At 59.6% G+C, this 18,874-nt stretch overlaps 2 protein-coding genes across 4 annotated transcripts in view; one reads left to right on the top strand and one right to left on the bottom strand.

Annotated features, from left to right (window-relative positions):
• Positions 1-15,304, top strand: part of AXIN1 (axin 1) — a 59,053-nt gene extending 43,749 nt beyond the window's left edge. For 2 of the 3 annotated variants that reach the window (XM_057748611.1, XM_057748612.1), the window contains exons 5-11: positions 2,853-2,990; positions 7,072-7,598; positions 8,114-8,284; positions 9,989-10,234; positions 12,020-12,127; positions 13,788-13,955; positions 14,516-15,304. In XM_057748611.1, coding sequence (XP_057604594.1) covers positions 2,853-2,990; positions 7,072-7,598; positions 8,114-8,284; positions 9,989-10,234; positions 12,020-12,127; positions 13,788-13,955; positions 14,516-14,642 — 1,485 coding nt within the window. In that variant the 3' untranslated portion in view covers positions 14,643-15,304. The remainder of the gene's footprint in view (positions 1-2,852; positions 2,991-7,071; positions 7,599-8,113; positions 8,285-9,988; positions 10,235-12,019; positions 12,128-13,787; positions 13,956-14,515) is intronic. The other variant, XM_057748613.1, reaches the window with a different exon arrangement.
• Positions 15,305-15,744: 440 nt separating this feature from the next.
• On the bottom strand, positions 15,745-18,809 carry PDIA2 (protein disulfide isomerase family A member 2). Its single transcript, XM_057749530.1, has 11 exons — positions 18,584-18,809; positions 17,772-17,978; positions 17,562-17,695; positions 17,346-17,483; positions 17,153-17,269; positions 16,912-17,037; positions 16,646-16,843; positions 16,433-16,553; positions 16,179-16,360; positions 15,933-16,043; positions 15,745-15,786 (listed from the first exon to the last, which is right to left on the bottom strand). The coding sequence occupies exons 1-11, from the start codon at positions 18,792-18,794 to the stop codon at positions 15,745-15,747; spliced, it is 1,587 nt and encodes a 528-aa protein (XP_057605513.1). The 5' UTR covers positions 18,795-18,809.
• Positions 18,810-18,874: the final 65 nt, after the last annotated feature.

Raw genomic sequence — 18,874 nt, 5'->3', positions numbered from 1 at the left:
TGCCTGCAGGTCCCCGAAAGGCCTCGGTGGCCTGTCCTGTGTCCTGAGGGTCTGTGTCTCCTGGCCCTGCACCTTGAGCCTGGGTTCAAGGGAACAGCCATTCTGGGTAAATGGGGGCAAGAGGAGAAACACCACCACTGGCCTGCAGCTGGGGGTGTCCTCCCTGGGGTGCAGCCACCTGCAGGCGGGGAGCGGAGGCCCTGATGGGGCGAGGGCTGCTCAGCGGCCGTGCCCAGCCTGGCTGTGTGCTCGGGGCAGAAGGTGCAGCAGCGTTCTGTTCAGTGATGTGGTTTGAGGTTCAAGGTGATGGAGAGACTTCACTGTTCATCCGCCATGACTCTTGTGGGCTCCTTCCCCGCCAAAAGAAAGAGAATGCTGCTTCTCGCCTCTGCTTGCCAGCGATATGTCTTCTGTAGCTGGTGCCCCAAGAGCCTGGCCACATTTGTTTGATTGTCGGACCAGACACTGAGTGGTGGGTGGAGGCAGGTCCAGGGAGCCAGGGCTCCTGCTGTCATTGAAGGTCTTTTTTGGGAGTTGCTATTTCTCAGGGGTCTGCTGCTTTCAGTGCTCCTCACTGTGAGACACGTGGGGTTTTTGGGAGCCAGTGGAGGGGTTACATGTGGGTGACTGTTGTGGCACAGAGGTGCCAGCACATGGGGGTGCCCGTGATCTTCCGGTCATGAAGTGTCTGGTCCTGAAATCCTTAAGGATTTGGATGAGGGAGGAGCCTCTCCTTTCTTTGTTGGCCTTTTAAATTGCTCAGAAGTTCATATTTTTATTTAGTTGCAACATTTTCCTTTGTGGTTTTCTTTTCTTTTTTCAAAGCTGGAAAGTCACCATTCTTCCGTGAATCTGATAATTATTGTAATTTCTGACAGCTGTCCTATTTTCGGAGTCACAGCTGCACAGCCTGGAGGCTGTTTTCCAGAGTCGACTTGATCAGTCTCGTCAAGAGCTTCTCCTGCTCTTGTGCAGTCAGAACTGTGTGCTTTTGCCATTTGGACAGCGTGCTGGTGTCATGGCACTCTTGGCTAAGGGCTCCCTGCCCTGGCTCTCCTGCCTCTGACCTCTGGCTGGCCAGCTTGGTGGGGCTGGGCTGCTCTCAGTTCCCTGTGGTCGGTCCCAATGCCCGCCGTGAGGACTCCTTCCAGGGCCCAGCCCCTTGGCCGTCCCACCGCCCAGTCCTCTGGGGCTCACCGTCCACACCTACCTTCTCTTCAGGCTCCTCTCAGGAGTTCTAGAAGTTCTGGGCATCCTGACTGCCCTCCTTGGGCATGGCCTTCTCGGCTCCAGGACAAACCCCTGCCTGGTGTTGGACACTGCCCAGCCTTTGGCACCAACTTCTGTGTCTCTGAAGCATCGCCCTGTGTCCAGGCCTCTCCGAGCCTGTCGTGGTCAGCGTTAGCCCCACTTGCTTGTCTCTGAGCCCTTCACATGACATTCATCCCTAGTCTTACACGTGTCCGAGGAACTGGGAACTGTTCTCACTGCTGATTGTACATGAGGAGTGGGTGTGCAGCTCCAGACCACATCCAGAGCCCACTGGAGGGAGCCCGTGGAGCACCACCTCCACCCAGGCTCCCACCGCCATCCTGCAGCGTCCCGCCTCGCCTGCCTCTGTGTCTGAAGGCCAGGGTTCTACATAGCCACTGTCCACCCAGAGGTCAGAGAGGGTCCCTGTGTGCCACCCTGTCCCCAGGCCCTTCCAGTCCCTCCCTCCCTTGGGCCTCCCCTCTGCCCCTCCACCCTCCTCACACAGCACCCCTGCTACTCCCATCCCTCCCTCACTCAGACCTCAGTGGCTTAGATTTTTAAAACATGTTTTGCTATAAAGGACGTTATTGGGACAGCTGCTGAAATTGGAATAAAATCTGTGATTAGATAGGAATATTGTATCGATTTTTTTTTTTTATAATTGTCCTGTGGTTAGATACAAGGTTGTCCTTGGTTTTTGTTAAATACACTCTAAAGTGTGTGGGAGTCAGCAGGCGTCACGTGTGCAGTGTTCTCTGCTGGCTCAGGAAAGTGTGTGTCCACATGTGGGGAAGAAAGTGACAGCAAGTGTGGCAGGTGGCAGCAGGTGGGGGTCTGGGTGAAGGGTCCAGGTGAGGGTGCACAGGGGTTCTTCGTGCTTTCCTTGCAACTGTTTTGGACTTGAAATTGTTTCACGTTACATTAAAGCTATCTCTACCGTACCCCACCCCCAAGTAAAAGCTCTCCAGTGTATAAAATGTATCACGGAATTATACTCTCTGAAACGAAGAGCCTTCCATGTCCCACCTCTCCCTTGACTTTTTCCTGTACCCAGAGTTTTGTGTCCCTTACCTCCAGACATCAGAGACCAGAGCCTGGTCTGCACATACCTGAATGCTGGGCACCGCTGCCCCCTCGTATGCAGGGCAGGCGCTGCAGGGAGCGGCCAGCCCTTCCGGCCCGCAGGCTCGACGTGTTTGTCCTCAGTGGTCTTTGCAGCTTTCCTGCCCAGATGCCTCTGCCACGGCCCCAGCCGCCCTGGGTCCCAGCCTGGGCAGTCACGAGAAGCGCTTCTGCAGGACAGGCCAGAAGCCCTTGGGGTGGGCACATCTGGGCTGAGGGTGTCAAGGTGGCCTTTGCCCAGGAGACGCAGCCTCCGGCCTGCTCAGCGTCTCCATCCACGGTTGTGGGAGGTGGGAAGTGGCAGTTGTCTGCTCATTCTCACTGCTGGGTCAGCACCGGGTGGGGGAGAGGTGGTCTCTGCATTTAGAGAAAATGCAGACCCCATGTTCTCTCCTCACTTTTGGCGTGGTGGTGCCATCTGGGCATGGGGCAGGTCCGCGCTGCATGCACAGCTCACCAGCGGCATTTCCTTGTAGCGCACGTACCGAATGCCAAAGGAAGTCCGCGTGGAGCCCCAGAAGTTTGCTGCGGAGCTCATCCACCGCCTGGAGGCCGTGCAGCGGACGCGGGAGGCCGAGGAGAAGCTGGAGGAGCGGCTGAAGCGCGTCCGGATGGTGAGTGACTACTGTGGTGAGGGGCCATGCTGGGTTTCTGAGGTGTGTGACCACACTCGGTGGAATTTAGGGCATCTTCAGGCCCTGAACTGCTCCCTCCAGGCCCCCAGCACCTCCCCACCCTGCTGGATTGCATTCCGCACCTTGGGGGCTTGTGGGTGGCTCTCCTCAACACCTGTCCCCAGGCCCAGGCCCAGGCCCGGCCTGTGTCCTGCTTGGTGCCCTCCCTGCCACACAGCGCTGAGATGCCCTCACACGGGCAGGAGGGGCTGGAGGCTCCTGCTTGTCGCCTGAGAGTGCAGAGTGGCTTTTAGGTCAGGACACAGGTTCTGATTTGTCTTGTTTTCTGACGTGTAGCCTTGTTTGATGGAACTTTGGAGGCTAAGAAGTTTCACAGTATTTGTAGTTTGCTTTAATACTTTTCTGCCCGTAACTGCCAGAGATACCTTGCTTTTGTTGCCCTGGGTTTCATTCTACTAAACTTGTTTCCATACATTTGGGGCCTCTGTGCAGAGGTGCTGGTGCCAGGTGTGCCCCTCACATGCCCTCCCTATGCCCAGGCCTCCCTGGACTTTGTGGGCCTCGGTGCCGCTGGCACACGGACCTTCGCTTGTTCTCTTAGAACAGAAATCCATTCTCTTCTTGATATTTTGCCCAATACCTGAAACTCAGAAACGTGACATCTCTTGAAGGAATTGTTCCTCCACCCAGTCGCCCGATCTTCTTGTTTAACACGCAGAACCTGAGCCCTCCCGGGCTCCATCGGAACCCTTGGGAGGGCCCTGGTGTTCCACATTACTCATTCCCCAGGTGGGCCATGTGCATTGCAATTGGGGACACTGCCGTCAGGGTGGACGTGGGGCCTGGCAGGTGGTCACACCTGGAGGTCTTCTGCTGCCTGTGCCCGGCTCCAGAGCTCCCAGTGATGACCAGCCCTCAAGTAGGGGGCTTGGCTCCCCCATCTTCCCCCACAGGGAGACAGCAGGCAGGTTTCCTGTAGCATTTCAGAGTCTGGGACCCCTCGCAGCACCAGCAGGCAGCCCTGAGAGTGACATGGTAGCAGGCAGTGCTGCACCACAAGGAGCCTCACGGGAGTGTGTCCTGCTCGGCACACGCTCTCTTCTCCTGACTCACGGCAGAGAAGGTACAGCCTGAGGGCTTCCCCTGAGCCAACCAGTTGTCCTCTCCCAGCCCTTGTGGCTCAGCGATCTGCCCAAGGTCACCTGGCAGGCACCCACCCCGCCAGCTCCCATGAGTTGGTTTCACTGCTTGGGAGCAAGTAGCTGGCTGAGCTGGGCATGGTGGGGGTTAGGCTGGCTGAGCTGCTCTCATTTGGGCCATCAGGCCTGTGGAGGAGCTGAAGGAACAGATAGGGACATGGTTTCCGCCTCCTGCGAGCCTGCTCTGGAAAAACAAACAGATCAGAGTTCCTGGGAAGTGCAGGTGCTTTGGCAGGAGCTCAGCCCTGAGTCATGCATGTGATGAGGCCACACATGTGATGAGGCCACGTCTTCCTTGACTGGCAGCATTTCCATGGCACTGCCTCTCTCTGAGGCAGCTCTGAACATGTCGCCGTTAACAACTCTAAAACGTGCTCAGGAAATAACGTGTGTAATATTTGGTGAAATGTTAAAGCGAGAATTCACCACCTTTTCATTGCAGACTTGAGCTTTTGTAATTGTTCTGTCAAGTTTTCAGTCTTGGCTCAGGGGCTACGTGTGCTCGTGGTTCCAGCAGGTTAGTGTTCTGGGCGAGACACCCTACAGGCAGCTGCAGCTGTAGGTGTTGAGTGTGCTTTTCTTTTCTTTCTTTAATTAATTAATTAATTTGGTTGCACTGGGTCTTAGTTGTGGCAGGCGGGCTCCTTAGTTGCAGCATGCATGTGGGATCTAGTTCCCTGACCAGGGATCGAACCCAGGCCCCCTGCATTGGGAGTGTGGAGTCTTAACCACTACGCCACCAGGGAAATCCGCCCCCAAGTGTGCTTTTCGTGACATCTGAGTCTGAGACTCTTGCTCTCCATGGCGTCCCTGGCAGGCGTTCGGCGGCTGTGCCTGGAGCCCATGAACTCTCAGGGGAGGGGCTGGACTGAACGGTGTTCTCTGACTTAACAGAAAGTGTCCAAACAAATGTCCAGTGCTGGTTCAACAACTGGTCAGTGGACACAGGGCCTCAAGCTCAGGTGGGTTCCCACGTGCAGTGGCCTCTGTTCATGAGTGCCCGGCCTCAGGGTCACGTTTGCAGGTGCGTGGCTGTTCCAGCCTGTCTGCTTCCACGGGCGTCCCTTGGTCCTCAGGGGTGTGGCACACTGCCTAGCAGCTGGCAGTGCATCTTGAGTCTCTTACCGGGTGTGATTTTGTAAGCTGTGTGAATCATGTTATAAATGAGAGTCCTTTTTGAAAGGGAATAACTAGTTTTTTCTTTTTCGTTTACATTTTTTTTTGGCCGTGCTACGCAGCTTGTGGGATCTTAGGTCCCCAACCAGGGATCAAACCCAGGACCCTGCAGTGAAAGCACCAAATCCTAACCATTGGATTACCAGGGAAGTCCCACTACAGATTTTTTTAAATAACCTACTTGCATTGTAAAACTTCAAAAATAAAAACAAAAGAAAATGCAAACTAGCAGCTGAATGGTTACGTAAATCTATAATATTGGTTTGGCCAAAAAATTCTTTTGGGTTTTTTGTACCATCGTGCTGAAAAACCTGAACAAACTTTTTGGCCAACCCAATATTTTGAAAGTCTAAAATTGAACTTCTACACATGCAGAGCCATTGAGAAAAACTGGGTATCAGATCCCCAGGAGTTTGGAGGTTCCCTCTCGCTCTCTGATGTCCTAGGGGGTGAATGGTGTCAACACTGCAGTGCCCCAGGGAAGACTTTTTGAGGAGTCTCCCAACCCCTCATCCCTGCAAAGCACAGGGGTCGGGATGGGGGCATAGGATGGGATGCAGGAGCCCAAGGGTCTGGGGCTGTGCCAGGGTGGCTCTGAGCTGCACCCACAAGGGTGTGTGAGCCCCCTCCGTCTGTCCCTCTCTCCCCATCTGTCCTCTTTGGTGCCGTTTTCCATCCTGAGTTGCAGTACCCACAGCTGATGGTGTGTCTGAATGACATTTAGGTACTTTTACAGTGGTGAGGAGTTTTGTGGTGAACTTCTGAAGTTTTTTGTGTTAAACTGCAGAGTGGCTTTGTCGCCTGTTCTCTCAGTTATGACCAGATATACTCAGCATTCTGCTTTGAACAAGTCAATAAGACAAGAAATTAAATGTGACTTGTATTGAATGTTTATATTTACCGTTATGGTTATGGTAACTCTCAGAGTCAAAGGAAATTCTGCTAGTTTATTTATCGGCTCTTTTGGGTCTTCGTTGCTGCATATGGGCTTTCTCTAGTTGCAGGAAGCAAGGGCTACTCTTCATTGTGGTGCTCAGGCTCCTCATTGTGGTGGCGTCTCTTGTTGTGGAGCACGTGCTCTAGGCACGTGGGCTCCAGTAGTTGTGGCACATTGTCTCAGTAGTTGTGGCACATGGGCTTAGTTGCTCTGCGGCAAGTGGTATCTTCCCGGGGCAGGGATCGAACCCGTGTTCCCTGCATTGGCAGGCAGATTCTTAACCACTGCGCCCCCTAGGAAGTCCTCTGCTAGTTTAATATGAGAATTTATTAAGACACCAATAGCAAGATAAGCAAAAACCAAGAGCTCTTCTGTTTAAGGGCAACATTCTCTTTGAAAATAGGATGGAAAATATGGCAGTAAGATTGAGGAATAGGAAAGCTCAACTGAGAAAAAACAAAACTGTTACTGAGAGGCATAAAAGAAAATGGAAGCTGTGCCAGGTTTCCTGGTGGTCTCCAAGGCACTGACACTGTGCCCCTCCTCATGGCATGTGGCTGCGTGCCCCCCACACTCGCGTGGTGAACCCAGCACCCATCCGTCCATGCCCTTCTGCCACGCAGCCTGCCCAGAGCCCAGCCCGCTCGCTGGGGATTCGGCAGGGATAGGAGGGTGGCCCCTTTGGCACTACCTGGGGTTTCTGCGGTACAGCCAGTGCCGGAGGTAACATGTGGCCTTGTCTCCATAGGAGGAGGAAGGTGAGGATGGTGATGTGTCCTCTGGCCCCCTGGGGGCCAGTCATAAACTGCTTTCGGCCCCGGCCTGGCACCACTTCCCACCCCGCTATGCGGATGTGGGCTGCGTGGGGCTGCGGGATGCGCACGAAGAGAATCCGGAGAGCATCCTGGATGAGCACGTGCAGCGAGTCATGAGGACTCCAGGCTGCCAGTCACCGGGACCCGGCCACCGCTCGCCAGATAGCGCACACATGCCCAAGATGGGGGTGCTAGGGGGCGCAATGCCCGGGCACGGAAAGCACACACCCAAGTCGGGGGTGAAGTTGGACACGGCCGGCCTGCACCTCCACAGACACGGACACCACCACGGCCACCATGGCACAGCCAGGCCCAAAGAGCCAGCCGAGGCTGACGCCTCCCGCCGGGTCCAGAGCAGCTTCGCGTGGGGCCCAGAGCTTCACAGCCACACAGTTAAGCCCCGCAGCCACACAGAGAGCATGGGCGCTGCCCCCACTGCCAGTGACAGCCTGGCCTACAGGTGAGTGTTCACAGTGGTTTTCTCTTTCTTCATCTGTGTCAGTGAGGCTGTGTGTGTTTCCAGGAGAAAGGGGTCAATGTAAGAGGCCGTATCTGCTGTGACTTCTGTTCAGCTTTCAGGCCAGAATTCCCTTTTAAAAGTCATTAAATGAAGGTTAACCACAGAGGCAGCAGGCACGTGTGCCTGGGTGTGCTGGCCTCCAGCCTTGAAGCATCGTTGGGTCAGATGTACCCTTTCCGAGGGCGATGTCTGGGTAAGGGGGTTGGCCGGGCCCTTGCTGCCGCCACCTTGGCTCCAGCCCTCCCAGCCAGGCTGCCTGGATGCCTTTCTTCCTTCCCTTCCCACCATAGAATCTGCCGAAACAACCCCACTCATGCCCACAGAGCCAGGGCAGAGCCCCCCGCGTTCAGGGAGGGGCCCTTCCAGGCTGCCCTCCCCTGGCTATGCAGGTCTGAGCCAGCCATCCTGCGCTGGGCCACCTGGAGTACCAGGTGACCCAGGTATTGCTCTTGCAGCGGGAAGGCGGGCATGACCTCCAAAAGAAACTCCAAGAAGGCCGAGTTGGGGAAGAGCACCAGCGCTGAGGCGCCAGGCCCCTCTGAGGATGCAGAGAAGAACCAGAAGATCATGCAGTGGATCATCGAGGGCGAGAAGGAGATCAGCAGGCACCGGAAGGCCGGCCACGGGTAAGAGGCCGCGTCCAGGTGTGGGCCGTATCCACCCGTGGGCACAGGCATGCAGAGCTCCCCTGCCAGCCTCTAGCGCCCCTTTGTCAGCATCTTGAGCAGCTGGTCTTAATGCAGGCTACATGCCACGGAAGGAGGAATTCTGTGAAATTGGGTCCAGTCCATGGCAGCTTGAGGTTGACGCCTCCCTGTGTGGGCCCTGTGATGGGGTGGGGGTAGTCAACGAGCTTCAGTGTCCTGGGCAGGAGTGCCCACTGTGGGGGTCTCAGTCTAAATTCGCTGCAGCCCCATCTGCCAGGGAGGGGCCTGCTGCCACATGGCCACCCTCCTGTGAGAAGGAGCTGAGGCAGGGCCCACGGGAGGAGCCTTGTGGGCCTGAGCTGCCTGTCCCTTGGCTGCCGGGGACAGTTCTCATCTGGTCTGTGCCCCTCTGAGCTCTGTGTCAATCTCGGTGTCACCCCTGTCCCCTTTGTGGTGGGGACAGGGCTGGGCATGGGTCCTGGGGCTGGTGGGGTCGGCCCATGGATGGACTTCCCTGGCCCCCACTGTTCCTAGGTGAGGTTGGGGAGGGGCGAGTGGTGTGTGTGAGGCAGGTCCGTGGTGACACAAGGTTCCTGTGTATTGTATCCACTTGACCTTGGAACAAGCCCTCTGCCAGCGTCCAGACCCTTTACAGTCACAAAGCCTGTCCTGGTAGGGGGAGGCCTCTCTGGGAGCCCCTCTCTTGCTCTGGTGGAGGTGGGAGTAGATTTTTGGCTTCTCTGGATTTCTCTCTTTTGTGGTCTTCATAAGGACTGGTTCTGTTCTTGACTGCTCCCCCCATCCCAAATGGAGGGTTTCTGTGGGTAAAGAGTAAGAGTCTAGAAACAGCCTTCTGGGTTTGGGAGGCTCCTGCCCTCTGGATGGCCTGTGGCTCCTGTCAAATGCTAGTGCAGCAGCGTCTCCACCAGGCCATCCTTGGGGTCTGTGGGCCCAGGGGAGGTGGGGCACGGGGGGGGGGGGGCATGGAGTGAGGGCAGGGGGACAGGGCTGAGGTCTCCCTGTGGCTGGCCTCATGGGACTTTTTAGGAGGAGTCAGCCTCTCCCTGGGGTACATTCCCTGGGCAGTTCTGGCCTCACAAGGGCATTGGGTCAACCCACTCCCTCCGGAGCCCCTTGGGATTCCCTCCTTTTTGCTCCTGGGGCTAAGCCCCCGTTTCTGAAGCCTCCAGTTTGGCTGAGAGAGGCGGATGTTTTCACTCAAATTCCATTCAGTGGTTGAATGACAGCAGGTCGCACAGACATAAGACACGTTCTCAAGTGTGATGATGGGGAGCTGGATGTCATGTGGAGTGAAAATCAGGAAAAATCATGTGTTCAGATTTGTGCCAGCTATGTCAAGTGTTTTTAATGGTGAAGGAAAATACACTGAATATGCCGAGAGTGGCTATTGCTAAATTATATTTATTTCTTTGAATTTCCTGAATGTTTCAGGTTTTTCATAAAGAGCACTTATTTTAACATCAAAATACTCTTCAATAACACTAAAAACTTTTCTCTGAAAGAAGTCTTCATGGGGAAGCAGAAGAAAAAGTATTTACATAGGACATGATTTATATTTTAATAAAGTTGTTAAGGTACAGACAAGTTTCTAGGAGAGACTGTGCATCGCAGGGGGCCATGGGGTGTGTGGGCACTGCTCACCTTGTTCTCTGGCCCCCACAGGTCATCTGGGGCAAAGAAGCAGCAGGCCCACGAGAGCTCACGGCCCCTATCCATCGAGCGTCCCGGGGCCGTGCACCCCTGGGTCAGCGCCCAGCTCCGCAACTCCGTGCAGCCCTCGCATCTCTTCATCCAGGACCCCACAATGCCGCCCAACCCGGCCCCCAACCCTCTGACGCAGCTGGAGGAGGCCCGTCGGCGCCTGGAGGAGGAGGAGAAGAGGGCCAGCAAGGCACCCTCAAGGCAGAGGTACAGGGCCTTGGGAGAGCAGGGGCTGCTGCCGTGTGGCCGAGGGCTGGGGGGCAGGTGGTCATCACACTGTCCTTCTGGGGAGGGAGGGGGCCCTTCCTATGTTGCAGCTGCCCTGCACATGTGCCCACTCGCCCTCACCTTGGGGCCACTGAAAGTCGCAGTCCGATCACCATTGGCTGTTATGCTGGCTGAGCCAGGAGGGGGCAGTCCTAGTGATCCCAGTTGCCTCCCTGAAAGGGGCCCAAAACGCACGGTCACAGCCACATGGAGGGGAGCCCTAATGTCACGTGCAGGAGGGACGTCAGTGCTGATATGTATGCGGGTGTAAACTCTCCTGGAGAGACCCCAGCCCCACAGCCGTCCTCACTGTGCCCTCCTTGGCCTTCATGGCCAGGGTGGCCCCAGGCCAGGCCCCGTTCTACCTTCAGGGTGGCAGGAAGGCCCTTCCTTTGGAGGAGGGGGGCAGGTCGTCCCTCCAGGCTGGACCCTTGCAGCTGGGCCTTCGAGGTCACTTTCCTGGGTGTGCTGGTCCATTGGAATTCCCAGGTGGATCAGGGTCTCTGAGGGGCCTGGAAATCTGGGGAGTGTGGTCATCAAACTGTGGCCACTGTTTCCTCAGATGTTACTGGCTCCCTTCGCCCAGTCCTTGGTCAGCTGGGCATCTGGGGTTTGGCCTCACTGTGTGTGGGTCGGGGTTGCTCCGGGAAGCCGGCATCAGGGTGCAGACCCTCCCCAGTGTCCATCTGAAGCACAGCCAGAAGCCTGCATGTACGCCCTGGGTCACTGAAGGTGACCAGGTTTACGGCCACCTGTCTCACATCCTGTGATCTTGTTCGGTCAGCATAGAGCCGCGGCGTGGGCTGTGCAGGAGCCCTTGCCTGGTGCTGGCCCGTGAGCTAGAGGCAAGCGGGGCAGCAAGTGGCGGGGGCGGCGGGGCTGGACCCCTCCATGCTGCACAGACCCCCAGCAGGGGCTCCCTGGCCCATCGTCCTTGCTGTCCACCGTCCGGTCTTCCTGGCAGCACCTGTAGGCCCCGCCCAGTGGCGTGTCCTGTCTGGCCAGTGACGCTGAGCTGAGCCACACAGGCAGCTCTGGCACCTCCACGCTGATCAGTCCAGGGTACGTGGGCCTTCTTTAAACAGCTACAGACCACAGAGCAAAGGTCGCTGGGCCCTCCTCGTGGGGTGACCCCCACCCAGGTTGGTGAAAGTAGAAGTCGTGTCAGGGCTGCACAGCATCGCCCCCAGGTTGGACAGCCACTGGGAGAGGAGCTGCTGGGCAGCGAGTCCCCTTCAGACGGAACAGTGACTGCGCTCCAGAGCCCGGGTTTGTGTCGAGCGCTGAGTAGGAAGAGCCGCACCCCAGGGAGGAGGCTGGGGCAGCTCCTCTCCGAAGGCAAAGGCTCCTCCAAGTGTGCACGAAGTGACAGGACCCCAGCATGTTCCCATCTGCCGGCTGAGGGTCTGGGAATCCTGGATGGATGGAAGCAGCGCTGGCCTCTCGACTCTTCCTGATGGACCCTGATCCTCTGGCCTGGCTCCACAACCCACTGTGTGCCGCGTGCAGTGGGAGCCTCATCTGTGGTGACAGCGTCCTGGGAACCCCTGCTCTGTTTGCCTGCCGGTCTCCTGTGGTCACCGCCGGTCTCCCATGATCACCGCCCGGTCTCCCATGGTCACCACCGGTCTCCCATGGTCACCGCCGGTCTCCCATGGTCACCGCCGAGCACTGCTGGAGGCCCTGCCCAGGCCTGTGTGGCTCACTGGCGCCGTTGTTCCCTAGGTATGTGCAGGAGGTCATCCAGCGGGGGCGCTCCTGCGTCAGGCCAGCGTGCACACCCGTGCTGAGCGTGGTGCCAGCCGTGTCCGACCTGGAGCTCTCCGAGACAGAGTACGTGCGCTCCCCCCGGGTTCTCCCGGTACCGCCCAGCCCGTGCCGCCGGCCAGGCCCTGCAGTGGCGCAGCTGTGCCTGTGATGGGAGCTCGGGCACCACACCTGAAGAGCTGGGGCTGCAAGTGTATCTCTGTCAAAGGAACCGCTGACCATCCACATAGTGACAAGTGACCCAACAGACCAGAGAGGAGGTCCGCTCGCCTCCCATACTCTGGCCTCATGTGCCCCACCAGGCCTTGGGACTTGCTGGTCAGAGACCTGCCTGGGTTGACAGGGTCGGAGACACAGCCCTGACTCCCCTGGCACTGCCATCCGGAAGCATCAGCCCTGGGCACTTGTGCCCAGTGAGTGGGCTCTTCTCCAGGGACGGCAGGAACCTGCGGGTCAGCTCCCCAGGTACATGTCCAGGCTGGGCACTGGGGAGCCGAGGGCCATACGTAGACAGTGCTGGCTACCCTGTCCCTGCACTTCTGCTCAGACAGAGCAGAAGGAGGGAGCCCCCACCTCGGCCTCGCCAGGCAGACCGCAGACGGTATTTCATCACACCCAGCCGAGTGCACTGGAGGGCTCAGAGCCTCCCCATAGGTCACTCCTCAGGGGTGGCCCCTGGAGAAGCAGGGACTCTGCGTCTCTTCTGTAGAGCATGGACCCCACGGGAACCCCAGGTGGGCTTCCAGGACAGGCTGAGCTTGAGGTCGCAAGGACTGAGGGAAGGAAAGCGGGTGCCTGGAGCCTGGTTCAAGCAGTAGAGGGCCACACAGCTGAGGTGACCGCCTGCTGTGAACCCAGGAGCACTGGGCCGGTGGTTGGTGGGGTGGGCCCCAGGGAGAGTAGAGCCCACTGTGAGCTCAAGTGGTCTTCTTGACGTGATGCCGACATGCCCAGCTGACCGGGGCAAGGGCTGTGCCCGGGTCCACCTGGGCAGCTCTGGAGCAGTCACAGGACAGGACGCTGGAGGAGACGGGTGCTGCCTCAGTGCCCGTTGGGGTGAGGCGCCCCAGCCTGGGCAGGAGGTGCTGCTGGCCTGAGCCCTCTCTGGAAGTGGGGCAGGCTGCTGCCTCTGGCCTTCTGACAAGCTCTCTGCCATGAGGCAGTGCTGTGTCAGGATCTGTCACAGTTCTATTCATCCACTCCTTGGCCTTGGGTGTTTTTGAAGTTTGGAGCTGTAGGCCGTTACTGGAACACGAGCAGTGCAGCCCAGCCTCGAGGTGGGGCTGGGGCGGGTCCGCTGGCCTGGCCGTCTGGAGCAGCCCAGCAGAGCCGTTGTGGATCCCGGCTCTGAGAAGCCTGCTCGCCCAACTTCACATGGTCTGGGTAGTGGGTGCTGCCCAGCAGGCAGCTCAGGCACAGTGAGCTCAGGGCCTCGCAGTGGGTGGAGCAGGGTGGTGGGCATTGGTCGGATGAGTGGTGGGCAGGCGACGAGCTGTTGTCTGCCTGTGTCAGGGCATGTGGCTGGCGCAGGACTGAAAACCTGGATTGAGGTGCCACATGGGGCGAACCCTCAGGCCTGGATGTGGCTGTGCGGGTCGGGTGGGCATCAGGGCCTTTGGACATGTGTCACTTTTGAGCGTGCCACAGCTCACCCTGCAGGCCCTACCCCATCGTTTACTGAGGGCCTTGGGGCCCAGCAGTCACCACTGCTTCTCTTTCCCCCCAGGACAAAATCTCAGAGGAAGGCAGGCGGTGGGAGTGCCCAGCTGTGCGACAGCATCGTCGTGGCCTACTACTTCTGTGGGGAGCCCATCCCCTACCGGACCCTGGTGAGGGGCCGCGCAGTCACCCTGGGCCAGTTCAAGGAGCTGCTGACCAAGAAGGGCAACTATAGGTGAGAGGCTGGGGTGGTGTAGGCTTAGGACAGCACCGTGTGCACGCACCTTGTTGAGTTCTTGCCTCTGCTTCCAGCCACGGGCTGTTGGCTTGAGCCCCACAATGGGTGAGGCGTGGGTGGCCTCAGGTGGCCGAGGCCTCCAGGCCAGGCAAGGGGTGTGGAGGGTCTTTGGGTCCCCAGTACTGGTGTGACCTGAGTTGGCTTCGTCTCAGCCTCCTTACCCTCCTTTGCGGGTCCAGCCTGAGACAGCCCCTGCAGGCACCTAGGCGGGCTTTGTAGGACGAGCAGGGGCAGATGGGGTCTCAGCTGGCTCAGCCTGTGGTGGGCCTGCCTGGGTAGTTTGCTGTGGCCACTGGAAGGGGGCCTGGGCTGAGTGTGGGCATGGTAGCCCAGCAGAGAGGCCAGAGCGCCTGCGCCCACCTACTTCTCCCCACAGCACCCAGAGGCCAGGGCAGGGACCCTGCGTGTGGTCCCCACGAGGGCCCTGCAGGAGGTATTGGAGAGTGGCCGCCAAGCTGCCCGGCCCTGCTGCCCTCACTGCCTCCTCCCGCCCACAGATACTACTTCAAGAAAGTGAGCGACGAGTTCGAGTGCGGCGTGGTGTTTGAGGAGGTGCGCGAGGACGGGGCTGTGCTGCCTGTCTTCGAGGAGAAGATCATCGGCAAGGTGGAGAAGGTGGACTGAGCGGCGGGCCTGGCCTCCACACTGCGCACCACGAGAGCCTGTGCTGGGTCGTGTGCTCTCGCAAGTGTGGCAGACACGCGGCTGCTGGCGGAAGGCTGGGTGCTGCCCGCCCCACAGCCGCCACCCCTTCAGTCCATCTGTGTCGAAGGGGGCGGGGGTCCCTCTGGGGGTCCCATGGGCTTCCACCCACTCCTCTGTGGGACACTCGAGAGCCCTCCCCAGCAGGGAGCCCGCCATGGGGCCACCTCGAGACCCTCCCCAGTGGCCCCCTGCTGCTAACTGTGGACGCCCCCGGCGCTCACCCCACAGGCTCTGCTTCCCCCTCCGGGACTTGCCCACCATGGCCTGCCCTGGTCAGGCCCATCCCAGAGCTGGGGTGCGGGGGGCCCCATGGGGCCTCTGTCCATTGTACGTGTCACCGAGTGCCTTCAACACAGCTTGTCTCTTGCCTGCCACTGTGTGGACCCAGCAACGGAGCACTGAGGCCCGAGCACGGGCTCAGCGGGTCCTGGGCCCCTCCTTCCTAAGGGCCCATGTAAATATGTACATTTCTCAGGCCTGGGCCAGCGGGGGGGCTGCCCCGAGCCCGTTTTTCATGCGCTGACTTGTACAATTATCTTTTCAAAGGTACTTGGATAATAATGAAATAAAACCATTTTTGAACCTTCCCTAGCTGTGGACTGCACCTGTCCAACATGGCTGGCGGGCATGCCCCTCGGTCAGCTCCTGGCATGTGTGTCCCATCACCCGGGCACCAAAGGAAGTCAGGTCAGCCTCCATGGGGGGCACAGTGTGTGTCGTGCAGCAACACTGGCAGAGCTTGGGAGAGAGCAGGCCCGACGCCGGCAGCAATGCCATGGTTCCCCTTCCTGCCCCAGACCTGAGCCAGGGGCCTACCCAGGAGGGCTGGGGTAAGGCCTGGGCCCCATCCAAGATGTAAAGGCCTCAGGAGGCTGAGATTGGGCCCAAACCAAGGCCCGGGGGCCTGCCTTGCTCAGGAACCACACACACAGTCCAGGACCAGAGCTCTTTATTCACAGCCCACAGCTTCCACGAGCACCAGGGGACACGGCTCCCTGGGTGGGCACTGACAGCGATGCAGCTACAGCTCGTCCTTGGGCTCCGTGGTGTTTTTTGGCACCTCCTGGAAAGGGTCACAGAGACCCAGCTGGAAGCTGCACCGTCGGGCTAGCCCCGCCCATGTCAGCCCAGCCCCGCCCATGTCAGCCCACAGCCACCTGTCGAGAGGACTTGTCCAGAGGCCTGGAGCCTTGGGACAGAGACACTCACCGGGAAGGGGGCTCCAGGCACCTGTGTGGGCTCCTCTGCAGGCAGCTCACCCCCGCTGTCCAGAAACTTGGAGAAGGTCTCCAGGTCCCTGGCGCCTTTGTATTCAATCACCTGAGGAGGGATGGGCGGGTCTGGGGGACACATCCTTCTGGGTCCAAGGCCAGCCCTCTGAGGCCACACCCCATTTCCAAGCAAAGTCTGAAGAGCCTAGACTGAGCCCAGACCAAGGACAGGGTCCCACCTCACCTTCCGACCAGGCCCCGCTGGGAAGTACTTGAGGCTGGGGAAGCCGCGCACAGGGAAGTCCTCCAGCTCGTTGGCCGTGGCGTCCAGCTCAGCGATGACGATGTCCTTGTGGTCCCTGTACTTCTGGGCCAACGCCTCCCAGGCCGGGGCCATCTCCTTGCAGTGGGTGCACCACGGGGCATCTAGGACAGGGGGGCATCAGCACAGCCAGCAGGGTCCCTGCCACCCACCAGCCTGCTGCCCTCTGCACTCACAGAACTTGATGAACACGTTCTTGGTTTCGTCGAAAGCCACCTGCTCGAAATTCTTGCCCACGAGGGTCTTGACTGGCCGCTGGTCCCAGTCAGGGGGTACCTCCTGGCTCAAGTGATAGGGCTGGGGAAACCCGCCAGGTGCTTCATTGGGGGTCTCTCCCGAGAGCTGCTGCTCCCACCCCTGCCCCCCAAGTGGGCAGCCCAGCAGCGGACCTTGACCTCCCCAGCCAGAACTGCGCGGCAGAAGGCTGCAACCGAGGTAGTGGTGACCGGCCCCCCATCCACAGGCGCGTACTTCTTGGTGGTCTCGATGTTGGTGAAGCGTAGGGTGGGGGCCTGTTCGGCCTTGAGGCCGAAGTACTGGAGCACGAAGTCGTTGTTGGCTGCCACGTCCACCACCACAAACAGCACCTTCCAGCAGGGAGTCTGAGTGGGCGCCCCGCCTCCCCACCGCCCTGCCCCCCAGGCCCAGCCAGTACCTGCCCCCGGAAGGGGGGAGCTGCCTCCCGGAAGCCCGCTAGCAGCTCCTGGTGGGGGGCCAGGGTCTGGTTGATGAACAGCAGCAAGTGGTTAAGGATCTTGGCCGCAAAGATCTTAGGGGACGTCTGCGGGGCGGGGGGGGATGGGGAACGGGGGGAGAAAGTGGCAGGTGGCACCCGTGGGCGGCTCCTGCACACGCCTCCCATTCCCCACCCCCACCTGCCTTCCAGCCCCGCTCACCTGGCTGTTGAACTCCGTGACCAGGTGCATGCTGTGTGTGAGGAGGAAGCGTGACAGATCCCTCTGGTCCAGGCCCAGCTCCTCATCCACTGGGAAGTCTGCCCGCCTCTCGTCATACTAGACAACACTGGGTAGGTCAGCAGGAGCCCTGACCCCGACCCCCACCTCCGCCCCGACTCTGGGCCTGACCCACTTTTTTGAAGAGGACCACAGTGTCCGTGGTGAGGCCAAACTTCTGAAAGAGCTGTGGCTGGTCAGTGAGGCCAAAGGTCATGTCCAGGGCATCCTGGGCCAGGTCCAGGAAGGTAGCCACATCCTTGTCCTCCAGGTCCTAAGGGGCCCGAGCCTGTGAGGCCAACTGACCTCACAGACCCTGCTCCCACGCCCAGCCCCCGTGCCACCAGCTCACCTGGAAGAAGCCGATGACCACCACGTCCCGGGCATCTATCAGTGCTTGAGCACCCTCCTCATCCTCTAGCCGCGTGGCACTGGGCCCCACCCGCCGCCTCAGCCACTCAGCGATGCCCTCGGCCTCCCTGGGGCCTGCAGAGATTCCCCTCAGCCTGGGCCAGACCCCGGCACCCACCGCCCGCCCACCCGCCCACGCCTGCTCACGCACCAGTATACTCCTCCGGGTGCGTGCGGTTCCCATCACGGAAGAACTTAAGCGTGGGGTACTCTGTCACTGCAAACTCCTCGGCCAGCTCTGGCTCTGCGGGCCCATCCACCTTGGCCAGCCTGGCTTTGGCCGACTCTGCTGCCAGCAGGGCAGCCGCCTTGCTGTACTCAGGGGCCAGTGCCTTGCAGTGCCCACACCACGGGGCGTCTGGGGAACAGGGCCATGAGCACCCCAGGCCTCTGTGACCCCAGCCACAGCCCCTGCTCCTGCCCGGCCAGAGCTGGCAGACCTTGGTGCCAGTCAGGCCCAGCAGGGAGCAAGCCTGTCTTGTCCACACCTGCCTCATCAGAGGCCCGCCTGAGCCTTGGCCACACGGAGCCCAAGTACCAGAGACCAGACTCCTCGAGGCCCCCAGCTCAGGGCTGCAGTGGCCTGTACTGTCCTGACAGTGAGTTTAGGAAAAATTTTCCATTCCCACCCCCTGAGGCCAGCTCATGGCCATCTGCCTGTTGAGGCCGCTGGCTAAGAATGGCTCTCACGCGTGAAAGGCCTGTAAAAACCCAGCAGAATGCGCAAGCCTGAATGCTGGCTGGCCCTTTACGGAAGAGATTGTAGAAGGACACCGACCACGGGGCTCCCCTGCACCTGCGCCCCCCACCACTGTGAGGCTGGACCCCTAGGCCCAGCTCAGGGCTCAGGTGTCCGACGGAGCCCGAGGACCACAGTGAGGGCTGAGTGGCCCCGGTGTGGGGGGTAGAACCCTCCAGGTGGCCCCTGCAGGTCCCCCAGCCCCGCTGGCCCCGAGCACTCACAGAACTCCACCAGCAGGGCGGGGTGCTCCCGCAAGGCCAGGCCCAGGGTCTGACGGCTCAGCACCAAGATCCCATCCTCCTCGGGGGGCTTCTCCTCGGGAGGCTCCTCCTCAGGGGGCTCCTCCAAGGGACCCCCGGGCCCCAGCCCCTGTGCCCACAGGCCTGAGGCCCCAAGCAGCAGCAGCAGCACCGACAAGAGCTGGCCGTCCATGGCAGTGCTGGGGCCCGTGGGGCGGGGGCAGATAAGGGGGCGGGGGGCCAAGCAGCTGCCGCCACGTGGCACCCAGGCCT

Source organism: Hippopotamus amphibius, chromosome 9 (genome assembly GCF_030028045.1).
Source record: "Hippopotamus amphibius kiboko isolate mHipAmp2 chromosome 9, mHipAmp2.hap2, whole genome shotgun sequence".
In the NCBI taxonomy this organism is placed as follows: Eukaryota; Metazoa; Chordata; class Mammalia; order Artiodactyla; family Hippopotamidae; genus Hippopotamus; species Hippopotamus amphibius.
This window is presented reverse-complemented; position numbering and strand designations above follow the sequence as displayed.